The sequence below is a fragment of the Theobroma umbraticum genome, unplaced genomic scaffold (genome assembly GCF_002168275.2).
Source record: "Theobroma umbraticum cultivar Fairchild unplaced genomic scaffold, ASM216827v3 scaffold_44.0, whole genome shotgun sequence".
Classification (NCBI taxonomy): domain Eukaryota; kingdom Viridiplantae; phylum Streptophyta; class Magnoliopsida; order Malvales; family Malvaceae; genus Theobroma; species Theobroma umbraticum.
This window is the reverse complement of record NW_018397255.1, coordinates 5,513,686-5,535,860: the sequence shown is the minus strand read 5'-3', so window position 1 is coordinate 5,535,860 and position 22,175 is coordinate 5,513,686. Positions and strand designations below refer to the sequence as shown.

General features: G+C 34.3%; 3 protein-coding genes and 2 non-coding genes across 6 annotated transcripts; 2 read left to right on the top strand and 3 right to left on the bottom strand.

Moving 5' to 3' along the window:
• Nucleotides 1-2,960: 2,960 nt before the first annotated feature.
• LOC149527617 (small nucleolar RNA SNORD14) lies at nucleotides 2,961-3,085 on the top strand. The gene has a single exon (XR_016350803.1). It is a non-coding gene; the product is annotated as a small nucleolar RNA SNORD14 (small nucleolar RNA).
• Nucleotides 3,086-3,214: 129 nt separating this feature from the next.
• On the top strand, nucleotides 3,215-3,338 carry LOC149527616 (small nucleolar RNA SNORD14). The gene has a single exon (XR_016350794.1). It is a non-coding gene; the product is annotated as a small nucleolar RNA SNORD14 (small nucleolar RNA).
• Nucleotides 3,339-4,543: 1,205 nt separating this feature from the next.
• RRP4 (ribosomal RNA processing 4) lies at nucleotides 4,544-7,757 on the bottom strand. The gene is made up of 7 exons (XM_021418029.2): nucleotides 7,511-7,757; nucleotides 7,312-7,413; nucleotides 7,182-7,227; nucleotides 6,955-7,044; nucleotides 6,043-6,108; nucleotides 5,850-5,918; nucleotides 4,544-5,200 (listed from the first exon to the last, which is right to left on the bottom strand). The coding sequence occupies exons 1-7, from the start codon at nucleotides 7,663-7,665 to the stop codon at nucleotides 4,769-4,771; spliced, it is 960 nt and encodes a 319-aa protein (XP_021273704.1). The 5' UTR covers nucleotides 7,666-7,757; the 3' UTR covers nucleotides 4,544-4,768.
• A 612-nt stretch (nucleotides 7,758-8,369) lies between these two features.
• Nucleotides 8,370-15,123, bottom strand: LOC110408919 (protein S-acyltransferase 8-like). Of its 2 annotated transcripts, none has more exons than XM_021418066.2 (5): nucleotides 14,835-15,123; nucleotides 11,454-11,615; nucleotides 10,761-11,066; nucleotides 9,576-9,806; nucleotides 8,370-8,954 (listed from the first exon to the last, which is right to left on the bottom strand). In XM_021418066.2, exons 1-5 carry the CDS (start codon nucleotides 14,871-14,873, stop codon nucleotides 8,670-8,672), a joined length of 1,023 nt encoding a protein of 340 aa, XP_021273741.1. In that variant the 5' UTR covers nucleotides 14,874-15,123; the 3' UTR covers nucleotides 8,370-8,669. The 2 variants fall into 2 exon arrangements, with proteins under 2 accessions (XP_021273741.1, XP_021273740.1); XM_021418065.2 differs by having other exon boundaries at nucleotides 11,430-11,615; nucleotides 14,835-15,118.
• Nucleotides 15,124-18,528: 3,405 nt separating this feature from the next.
• On the bottom strand, nucleotides 18,529-19,139 carry LOC149527615 (uncharacterized). The gene is made up of 2 exons (XM_089782465.1): nucleotides 19,014-19,139; nucleotides 18,529-18,900 (listed from the first exon to the last, which is right to left on the bottom strand). The coding sequence occupies exons 1-2, from the start codon at nucleotides 19,087-19,089 to the stop codon at nucleotides 18,749-18,751; spliced, it is 228 nt and encodes a 75-aa protein (XP_089638591.1). The 5' UTR covers nucleotides 19,090-19,139; the 3' UTR covers nucleotides 18,529-18,748.
• Between the last annotated feature and the right edge of the window lie 3,036 nt (nucleotides 19,140-22,175).

Here is a 22,175-nt window from a genome sequence, read left to right as displayed (position 1 = left end):
AGACATTTATAAACATCCACATGATATATTAGTACATCTGTGAACATCTCCACTGGCATCGATGAACATTTTCATAGGCATCCATTGACATCCATAGAAAGATCAAGCAGTGGACATCTCCAGGCGTAAATAATCAATCTTTAGCGGAACTACCCGAGTTGTTTACTTAAAATGTGGTCATTAAACCAAAGGCTTTCTAGTAAGGTTCAAAAGCCAAGAATTTCAAATCAAATAAATTTCCAAGCACGCCAAGGCAGTTAAAACAGTAACTTGCACAAGTCAAGCTCAATAATTTTATGCCATGTATGCACAATTAGCAAGTACATTTCCAGAACAGAGTGAAAGCCCCATGAGGATCAAATCAGATTAAAAGACTTGTTTCCGAGCTTTGTAAATCACTATATATATACATACTAATATCTTTCAAAATCTGATTTAAAAACTACCATTTCCAATGGTTCAAGTCATATCTTCTCATATAGCAGAAGTCTTGTTTAAACCATGCTCAAAGCATATCATCTCATTCAAACTCAGCGGTTGTAAAATCGTGCCTATAGCTACCAGCTCATGCAATCCCAACTGGCTATTAAATCAACAAACCAATGTTCAAATCCATAATATTTCTCAGCTCAATAGACCATGTTCCTGCTAACATAAAAGGCAGTAAATTCATGCTTCATGCTTACTGTGTGTATATATATATATATATATTTTAAAATAAGTACACCCACTCACCTCGATATCACCACAGCAACTTAACTATACAGCTAACCAATCTTCAGTTACCAGACTTCTGCTCCAATGTAGTCCAAAAATAAGCCAAGGCATCACAACTAGCACTACACTGAACCCTCCATTGCTTTGTAACTAAATTTCCAGCTCAACCATAAATCTCAAGCTTCAACAGAATTAAACTTTTCCATCTTTCCTAGCATTCAGAAAATTTCCAGCATTATCACTTCACTTTCTTAGCTTCCAGCTAACATTCAAACACCTCAATTGCATATCTATAATCTACACATTCCTTCCTTACCTTGGTGACCGGAATCAACTCAAAAAAACTTCCCAAAGTCCTCAACCAAAGAGAGACAGCCTGCTCCAAATGAAGCATAAATCAAATTTAAAATCTAAACCGATTAAACTTAAGTTTATACCTCAAAACAGGTTACCCTTACTTAGTTTCTCACATTTTCAGTCTCTAATCACCAATGTGTAAGCTCAATAACCAGGGACAATGTGCAGCAACCGACCATGGAGAGAAAATAAAAAGCTTTGCTTCTAATTGAAATAGGTGGATTGCCCAAGGTTCTTTTATTTTTTGCCAACTCACAATGATATATTGATAAATTTAGAAATCTATTGATACAATTTTAATATTTTCACCTAAATCTATCAATATATTTATCAATGTATTGATAGAAATCAAACAAAATACTCTGTCTTAAATCTATCGTTATTTAAATTTTTCAATGCATTTTTAAATATATCGATGAAATTTTCATGAAATACTTTCTCAAATTTCCTGTTAATAATCTATGGAAATATTCTTGTCCATAAGCTAACCTTCCAACTCCATGTTTCCAAGTTCCCAAGTCATTTCAACTTCTAGCACACCTTAATTCAACCACATAACTCCCAATTATACACATTCAAAATATAACCCAAACTTTCAACTAACTTCGAAACACACTAAATTATCAATCATGCTTCAATGTTTCTACTTAAATGGCACGGATTCGCATAGTGATAACCTTATGCACATATTTTAATTTCGTATTACTCATCAAGTATGCACCATATTAACCAATTTACAAGCCAAAACATATCAACATATGGCTCAAAGCTTTGATCAAACTTGAAAATACATGTCATATGCATAAGCTCGAATCTTTGAGTCAACTCATCAAGTCACATGGCTCAAGCCATAAATGTTCTTTATCAAAGTTGGGAGTGTTACAACAATCTCCCCCACTTAGACCAAACTTGATAATGTAAAACCTTTTATATGTATTCAATTATTAATTCGGCCTTCTCCTTATTTTAGTGTTATTTTATTCCGTACTTCTCTTTCAACTCATGCTTTCGAGAACTTTTATGAACCTTAATTCACTTTAAAACACATTTATTAGGCCTTTCTACCTAACATTCGAGGGACAAGATGTTACATCAATTAAATTTTTATATTTTTATTTTAATTCTAATAAACTCTTATAACTAATAATTAACTAAATGCTATTAATCAAAATGTTACTTATCATTTTATATCCATATAGTATTAATATGGCGTTGATGTATTAGAAGATAAAAAATAACCCATGGTTATATTATTATGTTAACATATCATGTTATTATTAATTATAATATATTAACATATTACATTATTATCAATTATAATATATTAGCATATTATGTTAGCATTACACAGTATAAAATAATAAATATGATTACGTTAATTATTTGTTATAATGACTTATTTGATTCAAAATAAAAATATAAAAATATGACCAATATAATAAAAATAAAAAATTTATTTAAATTTTTTTAATAATTTAAAAGTTTTTTAGATATTATCTATATATTTTTTATTTCAATAGTTAAAGCCATGTAATGGATTTGGACTTCTAGAAAGGAGATGAGAGAGGCGTGAAACCCGATTGGAGCAGTCTCTGGAAACTTCCGGATCAATTAAAGCCCAAAAAGATCGGGCGACCCGTTATTGAGTTATACACCAACTCAACGAATCTCAGCCGTTCTTTACTGTAAACCTGAAAGAAAAACCCTAATTCTTCAATAGGCTAAAACCCTAAGCCCACCGCTCTTTATAAACGCTTCTCCTCATTCTTTTCTTCGCAGTCCCCAAAACCTCCATTGCTTGATTTCGTTTTTTTTTTGCCTTAATTGTGTGTTTTCCTTTTGAAATAATTTTGTTTAGTTTGATCGAATAGTCAGATAGGAGATTGAGTCGATGATGATAAATCCAAAGGCTTGTTTCTCAAGAACATTCGCAGTGGCCGCCTAAGAGCTTTCGCCTTCGCCGGGCTTGAGAGCTTGTGCTGTTTCACTCCTTCCTTGGATGTCTGAGACCTTTTAAAGGCACTTCGAAATCAGTTTTTCTGTTTTCGTTGGTGGTTTCTTAGTTATTAATTAGTTCAGTCTTAGTTGCTGTTATAGTGCTCTGTTCACTTGATACTTGTTTAACTTATTTTGATGGTTGGGTTGATGATGACAAATCCAAAGGCTTGTTTCTCAAAACATTCGCAGTGGCCGCCTAAGAGCTTTCGCCTTCGCCAGGCTTGAGAGCTTGTGCTGCTTCATTCCTTCCTTGGATGTCTGAAACTTCTGACATAATTTTTGTTTCTACTTGTTGTTCACATGCATCTTATACTGTGATAATTTGATTTCTTGCATTTCAGATCCAATTTTGGAATTTGAATTGTATTTTCTTTGTTTAGCTGTTTGTCCTCTAATCAGTAAGTGCAGCTTCAGCTTCAAAGAGCTTCGGACTCTCCTTGGCATGGACTTGGGCATTGTTTTGGATTTCAACTTTGGGGGACTGAGGGTCCAGAAATTAGTATTTTTAAGGGTTTGAAGTTTTGCAATTGGATCCAGGATTGGCTTATCTGGATCGAACATAAATCTGACTTTGGATTAAATTTTGTACTATTCTAAATTAAGTCGAACTTATGTACCAAATAAGAGATTTTGTCAATAAATAAGAATCCCTTAGTCGCATTAAGAAAGATAATACTAATATGATTTATGGATTTCGACTTTCAAGACTTTCAAATTTCAAAGAGTTTAATCTTGCAAAACTCTCTAATCTTAGAGAGAAGAGGTTATGAAACTTTGGTTTTTCTTGCTTTTAAGTTGGCTTTTGGGTTTATAGTATGTAGACTATAGTTTGCTTATAACATCCTCCTTACTATAACAGCAAGAAAGATCATTGATTATAATATTTTAATTATTGACAAAATCAATAATATAAGCTATAGAGTTAGGATATGTTTATAAATATATATTGTAAAGTATAATAAGTGAAACATGTTTTATAGTTTGTGTACCTAAAATTTTTGTTTAGTTAGTAGTAAATAAATTAGTCAAATAAATTATCTTATTTTAGTCTAGTAATTTAAATTGAGGAATTCTTTGTTACTCTTCTAATTTATAATTTAGATGTGAAACAAAATCAATTGCCCTATCATTAATGCTATATGTCCTAAGCATACTTATTCTACTGGAGGGAATTACGTTCAACTATAAAAATAACAGTATAAGAAAAGGCAGTTTCAGCTATGAAGCAAACATGCAGATTTCCTGGCCCTGGCTCAGTTAAATAGCTGCACTCTTACCTTCCGTAAATCAACTCAAACAAAAGGACGCCAATTCCAAATGAAATTGCCCAGAGCCATCATGGAAACCCACTTACTCTTCTCAGGCTCACTTCATTTCCTAACTTATAAATTCACAGCTGTTGATACTGCTCATTTTACTTTTGCTTTTACATTTTACCAAGAAAAAATCTCTGCATTCATTCTTGATGCTATTTATTTAAAACTTAATGGTTCTCACCTTTATGTAAATCTCTCAACTCCAGCGTAATTTTTCATCTATTTGAGCAGGAAAACCATTAACATTTTCTACTAAAAATTATAATTATCTTCAACATGAATAATTTTGCACAGGCTACATCATATTCCTTTCAATCAGAATAAATTTGTAATCTTTCCTTGATAGAGAACTCACACTTGGTTAACAATGAAATATCAGATCATCTTTTCCTCTTTGTCATCAAGCTTCTCCGTTCAGCTTCCCTTTCTGCAACCAGAACATGAAACTCTGATCCCAGCATGTCATGTATATCAATATTCAGTGAGCTGCTCAGCTCAGCTGTCTCTATGATCAAATCTGCATCTACATTGAAACCTAAAGTAGACAATACGCGAACAGCATTCGCAATTCTGCATATGTTCTGCCTCATCTCCAGAGGGGTATAAGCTTGATCTTTTTCAACTGTGGACTGTTCAGAATTATTAGCTTGATCCACTATCATACCATCTCTAGCTTCAACATGTTCACCAACCCATATGAATCCATTACGTCCAAGTATCAAGTCAATTCCAAACTGTTCTAGGTAATGGAAATGCTGTTTGCTTTTCTTCACCAGGAAAGGATCAACTACGAGCAACTGGCCCTTCTCAAGCTGTGTACATATCAATTCCATAAGCAACATCATTCATATGGACATGCAAGATATATTGAGTATTATAAGAAAATTTCTAATTAAAGCAATAAAATTTATGAGACAAGGCTTACAGAATGCAACGAATGGACCTTGTGTGCATGGCCATCGTTCAGAAAAGAATTCCCAGAAATGCAACTATCTTTTCTTACGTCTTTACGTCACAAAAAATTCTAGTTCTAGCCATTCAAAAAAAGAAAAAAAATCTAGTTTTAACAACATAAATACCTCTCTCCTGGTTTACAGCATGTCTCATGGAGTTATTTATTCTGGAACCTAGAGCACCCCTTTTCCCTTATTTTTTAGCTGATATCCAAGTGCACCACAGAACACTTTAAAAACCCAATCTCATGACTAAGTTAATGTAATTGGCCACATTGCAACATAAAGATTTGTCTTGCTGAAGGATAAATTCCTATTCTGGCAAAGTTCTGACTTAACTAAATGTAGGGAGAAAAGAAACAAACAGAGGACAGCTAAAGCATTATTCCCTCCCTTTTATTCGCATTCTTGTTATCCATATTGCTTATGTTAGAAATAAACAGAAAGAATGTAAATAATAAGCTAAGTCAAAGCAGAAGGCATAAGCAAAAACTTTCCAACTAGATACCTTTCCATACTTTTGACTTCTTGCCTGGAGTTGTAAGCTGCCATCATGATGGAAATTACGAACCTCAGCCTGAGAAAAAAAATGTTATTCCCAAACTGAATTGCTTATCATTTTCTTTTATCTGTTATTATATAGCATGTTCATACATGAACACTATAAAACAACAAATAGAAAAGTGTGACAGTGGACTTACACAGACAACATCATTCTCTTCAAAAATACTACGCATGTTGAGTTCATCCAAAGCAGTTCGCCGCCTCTAACAATCAATAGAGTGAAACTTAAAGTAGGAAAACTGGTTAGCAGAAAAAGCAAAAACAGATAGACAACTCTAAGGTTAGCCACCATATGGCATCAGAATGCAGCTAGTATAAACTTTTTTTCCCTCACTGGACATAGAGTTAACTTATAATCCATGTTAGATACATACTCCTTATGAATCTGTGAGGTAGTTTGAACAAACCAAAATAAACAAGCAATCAGGAACTTACAACTATTAACAGATGACGAGACATTTTTACTTCAATGAAATTTCAGAAGCACCAAACCAATGATGGAAGCTCAACTAAAAAGGTTTTGCTAGTCTAAGGATATAGAAGTAGTACTGAATTCTCAATTAAGTGTCCTACCTCAATCAAATTTCAGCATACATTCTCAATACTTTCTACTAAATACAATATTAGTCCATCTCAGTCTTCGTCTGTCTCTTACTACCCACTTTAAGAGGTCAAATCAAAATAGGGGCATCTTATAGTGGTTAGAGAAATATCATGGCACCATTAAACATAACCTAAAATTAACAAATCACCAAACCAAGATATAAGAGCAAAAAATTTAAAAGGAGGAACTATAAACAGCTAATCCAACACATTTTAAGCTACTCCTAAGCTCAGCTAATAGCAAAAGAAAGTACTATGTATAGATACATTTTAATTTCATAGATAACTCCTCTTCCCTCCTACCAATAATTGTTAAAATAGAGTATTTTATTATTAAATATATTAAACAATAATTCATTATTATGCTTTGAATAACACTAAAATTAAAATGAGACCACAATCACTGATTTAGCATCTAAGGGTAATACCAAGGCTATACAAGTTACCTGAATACCATCAGGCATGTTCATGGAAGAAAGCATTAAAACCGCATCTTGGCTGAAATTAATTTCCAATCTCCACCGCTTTTGAGCAACCTGAATATCCAAAAAAAATTGCAAAAATAGTATAAATATACCAAGTATATTTGGGTTCTTTCCCCAAAAAAGCAATGAAAATTCTTACTGCAATCTAAAAATGGTGGAAGTATTTTTCTGGCATTTTTACGCCTTACCTCGACTACACGTCCCACTACGATATCCCCAACCTCTGGCTTGTACCTAAAAGATTTAATAATTAGAGACTAATTAATTTTTTTAAAAAAGGGACCGCTAGGATTGAAGAATAAAATTTGTTGAGAATACTTAGCGCGTAAGGCGCGAACGTAGACCAGTTTGTTGACGCGCTCCACCACGCCACAGACGGTTGCCACCAATTCGCCGTTGAGGTCCGTCGTTCCATGTCCCCTTCAAAAATTTTAAAGAAACGTAAGGGAAAAAAAAGGAGTAAACCAATCAATTAATTTAATTGACTCTTTGTTTTTTGGGCCGAAGGGGGGCGTACTTGAGAAAAGCGTCGTCGTAGTTGACGGGAATAGTATCAGCGACGGTAACAGAAGCGTCGGAATTGGCCTTAGAAGAGAGAGAGTGAAGCTTTTCGAGTGCTCTTTGAAGTCTTATTCTCTGGGTTTGGTTCAATGGTAGCTGTAATCCTCTCATTTCTTTTCTCTGCTATTCAGCAAAAGCTTGGATTTGGGACTAAAGAAGCTCCAGCTGGAAAAACAGAAAACCCTAAACCCTGATGGCTCAATCATTTCCCCAAATTTTCTGTTTTGGCCTAATGGACTACTTATTGGGCTTTTAATGGACAACAATTGGGCCGGTTAACAGCTTTTTTGTACTTCGTTGGTGCTTGTCCTCTCGGAAGATTTCTGTTTTTTTTTTTAATTATAATTAAAACTTAAATTTATGACTTTGTTTTAATGTGTGTTCGTCATTTTTGGGTTGTTATTAAATTTTAGTTGCTTTTTCAAATTTAATTAAGTATTTTTTTTATTATTTGCTTTGTGGTTTTTATATATTTTAATTCCTTAACACCAACATTATAAGAAAGAAAAAAAAAAGAAAGTGCTAAAGTAGGAACCAGAAAAGCTTTAAAATATTAAAAAATAAATCAAAGTTGGGAAAAACCCATTGAAGCAAAATTATGTCAAAGCAACTTAATACTACCAGTGGCTTATCCAAAAAAAAAAAACCATCAACTGCAGTGTGATTCAGTACCAAGTGAGGCAAAAGAGAAAACATTGTAAAGCATCCTAGCAAACCTGCTCTCTAGCAACTATAAATGCTAATTCTCGTGTGATTATAATGGAAATTATGCAAGCAAAATAAGATAATCCAAAACCTATATCCAGAAGGGAAAATTGAATAACTCAATGAGGTATATATCATATATAAAAGACTAAAGTCGGTTGGCACTGTACCTATAAACAAATATGAACTATGATAAACAATCACTACTATACTGGTGTTTCTTCTTTCAAAATTCTTTAGCTATCTGTGCCCCAGGATTTCGGGGCAAGAATAACTTGTTGATCTTTTTTGGACCCCAATTGTATCCCCACTTGTGTTTTGCAATTGTTGATTGTCTGCACCTTGACTTTATCCAAACAAACTCAGCCTTAGGCGGACTTTGGACTAAACCACTGCCAGTTGAGGTTGCTCTAAGTATCTTCAGCTTCACGGCGTTGGGATATCTTGAGAAGGTCACCACCAATTTCTCGGTCATCTTCTACTTTTTCTCGCCGGTTTTCATCTGAATTACCTAGATAAGCTTCTGAGGTCATGCCCAAGGTAGCCCCTCTTCCATTCTCTTGGACATAAGCACGGAAACTGTTTCTTGAAGGCTTTATTTTGGAGCAGAGTGCTTCTCGAAAGTTGTTCAAGCAGCCACGGTCATATATACGGGGCCTTTCAAGTCCTCGGTAGCGAAATGCCTCATATGTGGTCTAAAGAAATAAATACAGAATTAGAAAGTTGTTTATAACAGAAAGAGATATAAAGTAAGTAGCTAAAAGAACCTATTACAAACTCCTCCTAGAAATCGAAAATTTGGAAATAATTCCTTCCTGAAACCTCACCCGCATCTCTGTCTATCTCCCTCCTCCCCCTCTCTTTTTCCCTCTCAACCACATTACATTTTGTTAGAAGTGTTTTGGCATCATGCTGAACCTACATGCTCCAAATACATCAAAACTATCATTATTCACATATCCCATTTTACATCCTTCTTTTTAATGCCAGAAAATTCTTCCCCATATAATTCACAACTTGCCTGTCAAGTTTCAACTTCTGAAAAAGAGATAAAAAAAAGACAGAGATAGTACAAATAAGAAAAAGCCACTTTGAGCAAATTTGATATGTTCCCGAGGTCTATAATTCTTCAAAAGAAAAAGAAATAGACTGAAAACTTTATAGTGTGGCTTTATAGACATGGCTGGTTACTTGCATTCACAAAAAACAGGAAGCTAAAAGCAGCAATTCAGACTATCATACTGCAACCACTTACAATAAAGGACAGGAAGACAATAATACTCTCCACATGCCAAAAAAGATAGAAGCAAACTGACCTGGTTTGTGCTTATAAGATACAAGTGGAAGCAGGTAAGCCCTCCAACAAACCAAAGGAAAATGAAGCAATAAACCATTAGTACCACTGAAAGAGGTGACTCTTTCATTGCCTTCCAGACTGTTCCATAGTCAGCCATAAGGAATTTTATGTTCAAAGCAGACATTGCAAAGATGAAGATGCAGAGAACGGTTGAAGAAGAAATGAACAGAAAGAATGACCGGTAGTTGCGCTGCATTTAAATAGAAAGTACTCAATTTATTTTGAAAATTACTTCAAACTAGGCAGAAAAAAAAAACAAAAGGGAGGGAAATGATTCTTTCTTTTTCCACTTATTTTGGCGGGTGAGGTGAATGAAATAATTCAAATCCTTCCCATATGTTATGTATTATAGGTGGAATTCAAAATCTCTTTTGTTTTTTTTTTTTTCTTATTCATTTTTAAGCAAATACATGTAGTAACCTCAACCAAACTCATATATTGCTTTTTAAATAGCGAACATATAAACTTTCCATGTAGTGCAATTCATATCACACTGGTGGATTCTTCACTGTATTAACAAACATTTAATTTAATGGAAATATACTAACATAAATGCTTTTAGCTAATTTATTTATTCAATGTTCATAGATGTTATATGAACTATATATTAGCACAAATGTAATACACATATATACATATTATACACTTTTATTACTATATATCTCTTATTTAATAATAAGGCTCAAAACTTTTAAATATGAAAACTCCAACGAATTTGGCATGACATTTTTTTTAGTATTTTTAATTTATGTTCCAATAATGAATAAGAATTCATTCATGATTTAGTAACTATATAATTTTAAACAAGAGAATATATGAAACTTGATTTTGTTTATTATATAAATGTTACTCGGATTGAGCAAATCCCCTTTACAATGATTGATGATATTTATCAAAATCAAAACATCAAGTACATTAAAGATGATACTTCTTTTATCTTTTTCAAAATGCATTTGAAGATAATAACGTATTCAAAGCTACTTTTACAAATGTGGAAAATTTAATTATTTGTGGTGCAAGATTATTAGATTTTGTTTCTCATGCATTGTAGGAAGATTGAGTGAATGGCCAATAGAAACACACTGATTTCAGCAAGCAGATAGTCCATTATCTAAACTACAGGAGAGAAGCCTGATTCACATACCATTCCAATGCACTGGCCTACCCAAGGACAGTGGTGGTCAAATCGCTCCACACAGTTATCACAGACAGAGCAGTGTGAGCAGCGAGGTGGACGATACAACATGCATGAGTTACAATACTTCACCCTTACAGGCACACCATTGACAATGAGTTCTTTTGTGGGGGGTAGTCGCGGGGTTGGCGTTTGTCTCCCAAGAGCATCAATAGAAGCTGAAGAATCATAACATATCTCTTCTGTTGGGGGATGAAGATTGCGAGGAACAATGCCAGGGTCTCGGGCAGAGGTAAGAAGAAGTACTAGTAATACCTATCACAACCAACTAAGGAATTACAATTGGCAAGTTGTGTGTCCAAGCAAAAAAGGAGGGAGAAAAAAACAGAAAACAATGATAACCGTCCAACACATGGTTGTGTGAATAAAAAGTCATAGCACATGCTCACAAAATGAACTTGATGCACATTCAAATCCATGACTTTATCAATGTAAAAGGAAATTAGGAGAGCTGATAGAGCAATCTTCCCTGTTGTATCAAGCAACATGTCATTTTCTTAAAAGAAGTTAGAGAGATATTAAAAATGCTATTTATACTTTAATTTTCAGGCAGGAATCTACAATAAAATTAAAGTACAAGGTCTTAATGATGTTTAAAAGCCACAGAGGGTTACTAACATATACTGTGAAAACAACTGTCACCATTAGAATTGCATAGCCAGCAACAATTCCTGAAATTTCACTGATGAGGTTCCTTGCAACATTTGCACAAAAGATGATAACGGGAACAATGATCAGCAGTAACGTAATGATCAGTGACTTAGCATCTGGACCAAATATAAACCTCCCCCCGAAAATAAATATCTGCAAAGATGAAGGCAATATAAGCAATACATTCAGAGGATAAGTTCATAAATAAGACATACAGAAATTAGAACATGTAAATGTATATTATATACACATAATATGAAGCATTGACAAATATGCATACATATATCATATATATGAGTTGAAAGTTTATAAGACAGGAAGGCACTCCAATGGTGGCATTCAGGATTGTCATTTCACTAAATAAGGATAAGATTAACGTGATTGAACAAATTAGAGAAATATCAATTTTGTGTCCATGTCTGTGTATCTCTTCGTCTGTTCATGCACAATTATGTCATTCACCAAATCCATATTGAAAATCCAAATGTGAGGTTGGAGTTTATTAGTCCAGTATAGGACAGCGATGGTCTGCATTTCCATGTTCACCTCCGTCCAAAGGGAAAATTTCCTTTCAAGATCAAATTTTAAATTTTTTATTGCAAAACCATTAATATTTGACAGATGTTATTAAGCCCAAAGTGACATAAATACAACTTTTATACTTTAAATTGGTCCAAATGCTAATGACTTTTCCTCACCACATATAGATATGATGTGTTAACCACAGAATGAGAGCTTCAGATTTGAGAGACCCGTAAATAAGTTCAATTACCTTAATTCAAATAATATTGACACAATGTAGTAACCGATAAGGTTTTGCTGCTATCATATTGAACACTGGGGAGGCTCTTAGACTGTGATAAAGGGATGGTAGATTAATAAAACTTTGTCATGAATGACATTCTTTCAACTTAATAACTTATGCATTCAAAAGGAGGGAAAAGTCGACAGAGAGAGAAAGATAAAAGGGAAAAAATTAGTAATGTGTAAACCATTACGTTTTAAAGTTATAAAATTCCTTTGATGATGATAAGTTACCAGTGCAAAGCATGTTTCATGATGTTTGTTACCTCCCCAGTTCCCCTGTTGCCCCTCTCCCTTGGTAGGTTCCTAGTTTTGCATTCCTTTGCCTTTCAAGAGCTAAAATTGATTCTAGAAATGATCATAACCCAATCTCATCCTTTTTCCAATCAAGAAAATGGAAATATCAAATAAATACTCTCCTAGGATGTTTTTTGTGGTCTCTCTACAAGATCCTTCAAATATTCCATCCACGTCAGCAAACAGGTATTGACAGAGCATAAAAGGGCAGTAGAAGAAATTGAATGCCTTTAAGTTTTAACTGGCAAGAAAAATGAAGAGCAGATTCAGAAGGTGCTTGTTCTTTTCTAAGACAGCTAAATAATTGATTCTTCCAATTCAACTGTTTATCAAAATAGCATATCCAATTTTTCCTTCTCAGGAAAAAGGAATTCCTTTGTGCAGAGGGAAGAATGGGGAGTAGAAAAGAGAGCAAACAATGTGGAACAGTTGTAAGAGAATGCTACTACAATAATACGCAGTGGAATCTAACAAATGTGATAAGCATATGAAAACAAGTGGAGAAATTAGAAGCAACAATTATTATTAATTAATCACTCAGGTTCATTTGGCACTAATTTTTGAAAGAGTTGAATTTAATAATCAGCTAAATTCTTTCATTCTTCAAAGCCATGTCCGCGACTAGTCTAGTAGACCTACAGTAACTGGGCTAGGAATAATCTCAAGCACCTTAAAAGGTTACCATTTACATCAGTATCCTTTAAAATTAACTGAAATCAACATACGGATATCCTGTGTTAAAGATAATATAAATATTATTAATTGCAGAATCCAACATAGCTCCTCCCTTTGGGAACTTCAATATCATTACTCTACTGTAAAGATTATCTCATACAAACTAAATGTGAACCTTCTGACAGCATGCACATAACCCTTTCCTTTCCCTTGTTGAAGCACCTAGTTGCCAGCTATAGAAGTCTTGAATCTGAGAATCCAGAGCCCTATACCATTACTGCATACGCTTCCAACCCCAAATAAAGCATTTACATTATGGTAGCACGAAATTAGATTCTCTCCGAGTTTGTCAGTAGCAGCACCTTCACTCCTAAGAGTGCTAACAAGCAAATGTACCAAGTAGGAAATTTTTGCCAGTCCATCTAATTGTTTTCGCTATTTCAAAATGGGACTGAAGATGCTAGCTAATTATCGATTCCCTCATGCACAGTAGAAATCATGTCTCAAGGATATGTTTTTCATGTGGAAGACTAAGGTGGGAAGCTGCCCTGCACTATTTAAGGGACCAAACATTTGACTTAGCATGTTTTTCAGAGTGTTTCTCATTGCAAATTGCTCTAATGATGTTAGACTGTCAAAGGACCCAGTTGAACTTTTACACTTGTACGTATTTCATTTTAAGTATGATTGTTTTCACTAATTTAGGTTCTATTTTAGAATTTTGCATGATAGTTGGTCAGTGCATTTCACAAGTTTCAAATGCCGATGAATTCATAAGGTTTGTATATACATTGACATTACATGACTGCAGATGATGAATGACCCTCTCATGACTATATAAATATATTTTTCCCTTATTTCTTCTGCAAAAGTAAACATCCCATGCCTGACTCTCAAATTTTTTGCCTTAGGACTTCTAGAAATTAGATATGCCACCAATTGAAGAAAGTATAACATTTAAACATGCAATTTGCAAGAGCTCCAAGGAGTTGCTATCCCTTTGTAACAAGTGTTCCGGCCATATTCAAGTTTACACAAGAAGAGAGAAAATTTTCGCAAAAATCCACCCTAGAGCAAGAAATGCTTCAGATATAGAAACAACAATGTCTATATCCACCTCATGTTATTCACCATTCATCCTATTATCTTAGTTGTTACGAAAATATAAGAACTCAAGTCATCTACGTGCTAGATTTTATTATACAGACACTTAGCAGGGATAAATTTCGAATTTCCAATAGCAAACTTTAGTACATACCAACTAAATTCAAAATTCACCCTTCTTGTTGGATATCAAACACAAGAATCTCTTTTTCATAGACCCTCTTTAACCTTAATGTAGAATGCACGACCCCAAGAACTATGCCACGTTTTGTCTTAACCTTGCAAACAGAACAACCTATCTATCCCGGATTTAAAGAAACCAAAAATGCAAAATCAAACTACCCCCAGATGACAGGATAAACAAATGCTAGAAACTAACATGTATTGATAAAACCAATTAAATTAGCGTACACAAAACAAACTCAAATGCAAAAATGAAGCATCAACGAGCAGGGAGGTAAAAAAAGAGAAGGGTTGGCAAAGAAAGCATACATTATTGCCCTTCCAAACTTCATACTGACGCTTAGCCATTATGGAATGTTTCCAGTTGAACAGTCACCAACTTGAGCAGCTAAAGAGACGAATATGTGAAACTTGGGTTCAACCATTTCTTTTGAAAGTGAGAGAAAGAGAAAAACAGGCGGTTCTGGGGTTCAAAATGAGCTGGAAAGAATGATGGGTTTTTGTGGGATTTTTGTTTTTGGCTTTGCTTTTGCCCACTTTTCATCTTACACTTAACCCCCTTTAATTTCCTTTTTTTCGTTTTCTGTTTTTAATATAATCCCGGTTCATTGGCAAAAAGGAATGTTTGTTTGGCTTTGCATAGGGAAAGGATCCCTCGTTGGTATTGGATGACTTGGAATCAAATCCTACTATGAAGATTTGAGCAAGGAATATTTATTATTTCTAGAAATATTCTTTGGGTTTTCGTTTGAATGTCTGAAATGGCCTACTCTTTGAGGCTTATTTCATGAGGTTTCCATGGGTAGTTTGGGGAATAATGCAGCAAACCAATGGCAGGATTGTGTCCGTAAAATGCATGATAAAAGCAAAAGGTGTTGATTTCTTGTAGGACCAGCAAAGGGACAAATTGTATTTCCTTGGTGCCATAAAGTTGGTCTAAGTTTCCATACTTTCATGGCTAGGAAGATTCTATAACAAGGGAGCAATGCCCATGCACGCCACTGAAAGTATCACCTTACCTTGATTCCTAATCCATGTGATCCTATTCCTATATTCAAACTTTTATTCTAAAGTTTATTAATCGTGGAAGGAAAAGGATGATGTCCATGTGGAGATGATAAGTTCTGTCTAAAAAACTTCATTTTTGTTCAAGGCAAGACCTGAATGGACTGGCCTGGTCATTATGTCTCATAATTTGGGCCGGGTCTGGGCAAGGTCTCAGACAGAATCTTCAAGGTGGGCTGGGTTTGATCAGGCTAAAACCTGCTATATATTCTATAAATATCATGAGTGTTTTTTTAAATTAACGAAAAGAGATTCCAATTATATATTTTAAATAAAAAAATTATATATCGATTAATAAATTAAATATTTGAGTGTAAATATTATGATTTTTATACAATAAAAATATGTTTGATCTTTTGTCAAGAAAGAAAATTGAAACTTGAAAGATCAATACGACAAAAGCAAGAATGGTAGGCCACAAATTCATGCACTTGCTGTTAATTTCATGAACCCGAGCATGTTAACCGGTTCCTAAAACCATCCAAGAGATTTGTGATGACATATGGCCGCAGCCAACAAAGAAACGTCCACTTCATTTCCAATGCCGAATCAACCTCCACTGCAAATATGTCTTGCACACTATCAATTTGTTCTAATTAATATCTTGCTCTATAATTTTGGGATTTATTTAATCACTTTCTTATTATATGTGGAGGTTACCTTATTAAAAGCCATGTTTATTGTATATTATATATATGTATGTGGTAAAGTTGGTCAGTACTGCAATGCCTCATTCTTTTAATTTCTACATATTTCTTTATTCTCCTGCAGTATATTAATTAATATACTGGCTTTGATCGACTTCTATGTGCTGTCGGCAGTAGAATACAATGACAAATGAAACAAAATATATTAGAAGTGGTGTCGATGCACTTGGAACTTCATTACAAATTTTTCTACTTGCTGCATATACATCTTTTCATGTGTTAATTATTATGTATAAGGTGTCTTGTTGAAAAGATTGTGGCTAGTGATTTTTGTTGGTTCTTTTTATGTAGATGGCCTCCATCATGTCCTGGTGTTGCTCCATCATTTCTAGCTAGGAGCACATGAAATCACATAACAAACTCAAGTTTCTAGGATTTTGTCAACACCACACTTTTGTTTACAGCTTAATTGAATTGGATCATATCTCGTTAATCGTTGGCTATTCATGATTTGCCATCAGTGGTTTATATCCTTTTATTTTAGTTGTATTTTGCTGATTCAATATGTTCATATATTCCATCTTAACATTATCACTTACGATATGGCAGTGACTCTTTGATGAAGAAAAGGATGATAATTCTCCAAAGCTTTTATATATGCATACAGGCATACAACTGATATATATGCATATATGGAATAAAAGCATCTAATAATTGAGAAGTATTCTAATCTTGAACCTTTTTCTCTTGGCAAGCTAATTTGGGTTGATAAATCAGTAAGCTTTCCAAGATTTTTTTTTTTTTTTTTGTGTATGGAGAAGTGTATGAATTAATGTGCATAACTAGTTGCCTGCATTTCAACAGTTGCGTGGGGACAATGGTTCCCCAAGACATTTATCAGAGGCAAAATATCGTTGGAAGATGCTCGTGGCCGGAATGCTTATATATGTAAATTAAGAATAACCAAATAAAGATTGGGGAACACAAAACCACAAGAGAAGTCCAACGCCAATTTTGCTAATATTGCTATATATATATATATATATTCATTATCATATGTTGTCTTGTCAAGGAGGAAATGTTTACAGGTTTTATTTCAGCATGTATGATTATGGTTTACACAATAATAACTTACTCCTCTTTCATCCTTGTTATTTTAGAATTTGAATGTTCGATATTTGTTAAGTTAAAATCTCGAATTTTTTACTATTAAAGTGTTCTCTCCAGAATAGAGAAAATGCCATAGATGATACAACAAACCCGGATAATATTTTTTCTTTACTTCTACAAACCAAAATTCAAGCAATGTTTGGGACGAGAGAAGGAAAGGATGAAGGGGAGGGGAGGGAGGAGGAAATGAAGAAAATTATTTTTACCTATATTCGGTGGGAAGAAATTTGTCCAAGGAAAGAAAATATGAGAGAGTTACCCCTCTCCTTTGTCTCTCCCTCAGCCATTTCCTTCTATTTCCCTCATAGTTCCCAGACATAGGCTTAATGTGGGGAAAAACAGTCAGTCTAGGAAGTTGTATACTGAAAATGGTCATCAAAGTTTTGGCTTGCTTCATCTAAACTGAAATAATAGTTTATAGCCAAGTGACAAAAAAAGGACTGCAAAGAGATTACATACTTACCTAAGATGAACTTTTTCCCTTAGCCATTTAAGTAGCAGGCTGCACATTCTCCACATCATATCAATCAAATGCTCTATATTTTTCTTTGCCTGGAACAGTTTGAATATGATTAAAAACTACATCTAAAATTGATACTATTTGAAAACATGAACTTTTAGGCCATATATGATAACAGTGCGTTGAACATTCTATGGCAGTGCAAGCAAGTTGTTTAGTTTGTAACTTATTTTCATTTTTGAGATCTTTACTCTATTCCAATGGGGTGGTGTTTACTGTCTCTCTAAGCATAATCCTTGGGAGCTGTGTTACTTTCTCTGAATTTGTTTCCAGACAAGGATTTTTGTGCACTTTCAAGGGTTTTCCAAATTAGTATCATTCCATCTGATCCAAAACTAACCATATAATTTTATGCAGCAGAACTTTGGGCTCTGTCTTCTGTTATTTGCTGCTTGATATATATGTTTCATGCACAAGTTTTCATATAATTTTGTCACCCTCGCTGCTGTTGCATCAATATATTCAAGTAGGAAGCACAGCCTGGTAAATTGGTGTGCAGTTCAATGATTGAAACTGGTAATAATTATTCATGTATCCCGTACTATACTGATACAAGCCAAGGCTTCTCCTTGGCATATGTTAAGTTGTGAAGTCCTGCTACTATATTGAAAACTTGCATGATCTTTATTTACAAAAAATGCATACACCCTAGAGAGTATGTGAAGCACATCTACCAATTCTTGATTCTCATATTTGTAAAACATTTCTATCATTGTTTTATCCTTTCTACTATGTATAAATGTGTACACTCAAATATAAAAGTAGGATTAAGAAAAGGAAAAAACTAAACTAGCTATAGTACTAGTTATACAAAATTTTGCCTAGTTATGGATTGGAGGCTTCCTTGTTGCCGGAGTGTAGTCCATAGATACTAACTCATCAACATTAATTTTAGGTGCTTCATCTTCTGTTGCTGTAAGCACCTGATCATCATGAACTTTCTGAGTTTCCTTGGCCACTGGCATGTTTCTTGCTGCAACACAAAAAAAAAAAAAAAGAGGGAGTTAAGAGACTCCTCCACATCAAATTATTTATTGAACTTGTAAACAGACCAAAGATAAATCAAATGGAGATTCAAAAATTTACCTCTAGCAGTTGTAGAGATGAAGCAAAAGAGGAAAAAGGCAACAAGAAGAAGATGCTTGCAAGGAACCCTAGCCATCTTAGTATTTCCCTTTTTTTTTTTTTTTTTTGGGTTGATATCAACTTCTTTTCTGTGAATAACATCTTCAAGTTGCCTGCTCTTATATAGAACTGGCTATCTGCATACATAGACAAGTGGTGCATTGATAGATAACGACATCAAATTTTGTGGTAACTCTACGTGACTAATGTGGTCTTTTTGAGTCAACATCAATGTCTCCTGCTGTCTTTGCATGAAAATGCTAGCTTTAAGGCTCAGAAAAGAAAAGCTCCAGTTTACCCCTCCAAGTACTGAAGGTGTCATTTGGAAGGTTGTGGTTAAGTTTGTATATCCTCATGATTGACAGCTAAGGGGAACTGAAATTTTTATCATTTTATGTTCATCTCTCAATGATAAGTTTATATGAGTGGGAGGGATGAGGAAACTTTCCCTGTTTTTACCTTCTTGCCCAAATCATCAATATGTAATTTGACAATATCTTGGGTTGATAAAGCATCATTCACCAATTAATCTTAAACAAATACTGAAAAGAACTGCAAATTTTTGTTGTTTAATTTAATTTGAGGCAAAAGATATCAGACGTCGGTAGTTATATCAACTCAGCTATTAGACCAGATTACAAGATTAACCTTTTAACTGCCTTTTCTGTTCTCCTAGTTAATGTTGGTTTATGGGATAGAGAGATTGATCCATTTAAGAACTTCAGCTAGAAATAACTACCTCATCTCAACATTCATCTTTCATATGAAACTTTTCTCCATTCTTGTTTGTTTCATATTGGTCTCATTTCCTCGATTTTGCTTGCTCAACTTGTATGAAGAAACAGGGACCAGGGAACAGCTTCTAGCAGAGCGGATATGTGGACCTAATTTCCTATACACCTAAGTGCAAACACTTATGGTCCTGCATTGCTAAGGACTAGCAAGTTTTAGTAACAACTAACAAAGCACAAACATAGCAATTGCCAATGTTCATGCACAAATATAACATGAAAAGATAAGAAGATCCTTGGAGAAAAATATACATTGGTGGCCAGTGTTACGTCCTGTTTCTGAATCACAGTAGAACTGTTTAGTGATTAGATCTTGATTTTTGTTAATTAATCATGCGAAAAAACAATTCATTAATTCATGGAGGGAGAAGTCCGACACCAGGTGGGGCTACAATCATTTTCAGACAGGGTGATCGACAATTTCATGTACGAAAAATCACGTGAAGGGCGCTGAGAATTATCAAGTGAAGGGTCCTCCTTGTCCTCAAAATGAACATACACTAAACATGATTCATACGGCTAAACTAAGGCCTCGAGATAGAGACATTTTAAAGCAGAGGAATACAGGCCTTTAACATAACAGAATAAAGATAAAAACTCACCAGGACCCTTTGAAGAATATGCTTTCCAAGAACAAACGGCACTTTGATTTAAGTCCATGTTATTCTCAGGCTTTATTCTCATAATGAAACAGAGTTTCGTAAATCCTTCCACTCTGTTCTGCAATTAAATTCTGTGTACATCTCCCGACGGCTGTGGTTGCATAAATTCTTTAACTAATCCTTTGGATTCTGATGAATTAGATTCTGACAAGCCATTAGCCAGAATCCTTCTTTCATGGAATTATTTGAACATTATTAGTAGCTTGAGTGATTGGTAAATGGAAGTGATGGCTCTGGTCTATACTGGTTAAGCCTATCCTTTTGAGCCCACGTGTCTCTCCATGTCCGGTGTCTAACAACGCCAATTTAGCCAGCTCAGGGTGAACAGAGCCACCAACCTTGAGCGCCAAAACCCTTTGAAGCAGCGTTGCTTTTCTCCTGTAACTTGAGGGCCCTCGAATGCTGCAACAAACCTACCACTTTCAATTTATTAAACCTTCAATTTAAACTTAATTTATTCAAAATTTTCTCATCTAAACTCATAAAGACGTAAATTTAATATCCCGTTAATCAATCAATTTAAAAGCAATTAACAATAGATAAAAAAGATATAATTTTAATATATGATTAAAAAAATTAATAATTTAATAGATTTGAAATGTTATCGTCTAATGATTAATATAATCATCCAATCCAAATAATCAAATAAGATTTATGAGATATCATATTTTAATAAAAACATGTATCTTTTATTTGGCTATTGATGACGCATTGATCCACACTCAATAGCAACTCCACGGCATGATTGAAGGAAATATAAATCACTAAAAGAGGAAAAATTATTCTAATTTAATTTGACTTTTCCCCCAAATTTTTTTAGGCATAAATTATGAAAAATAGTATTGATTTATAAATAAATGGCCTTTTGTAAAAATAGACATGACAACTTTTTTATATGTGTGAGTATAAATAAGAATATTTACTGGTTAATGATCCAATATCAAGAAACAAAATTGGATTATTAATCGGTTAAGGTTTATGTGCGGTGTATGTGATTCCGCGTATATTTGATACCAAAAAGCATTAAAACTTTCAATCATGGAACAATCAAAGGAAAATCAGAAGTAGAATTATTACGATTATTGATAAGATCTTAACATATATGGCTTTTCCCATAGTTGACTTGAAAGGAAAAAAAACAACCCAATTTTTGTATTGTTGGTGCACCCAAGTCAAAACAGTGCAGAGATTAAAGCCCTGCGGTCCAGGCAGTGATTAAACAAGCGATGCTTCATATCAAAGGGGTTGGTATGTCAAAGGAGACAATATTAATGTGAATGGGGCTACCTTGTGCCCTAAACCATGACAACCCCAAGATATAACTAGACGGGAGGAATGTGACCATGTCTCAGTCCTAACCAAATTCCCTTCTCCCTACACCCTAGTCAGGTCCACACCCCTCGTCGGCATGACCCGTATCGGATCGAAACTCTTGCAGCCATCGACCATGAGGGGCTGGCATGCCAAAGCAGGCATGAATAGACAGAAAAATCACATAAAAATTGACCTGGAAAGAATCCTTTAGAACAGGTGATTGTTCCATTTATGTTGTGGTCTGGCATGAGCCAAAACTGTAGGAGACCCATGGTCCATCACGTGCACCACCCTGGTGACACGCTTTCCTTGCATTTGTAAAGTATTCTTTCTTTTATGATTTTCATATTAAAACT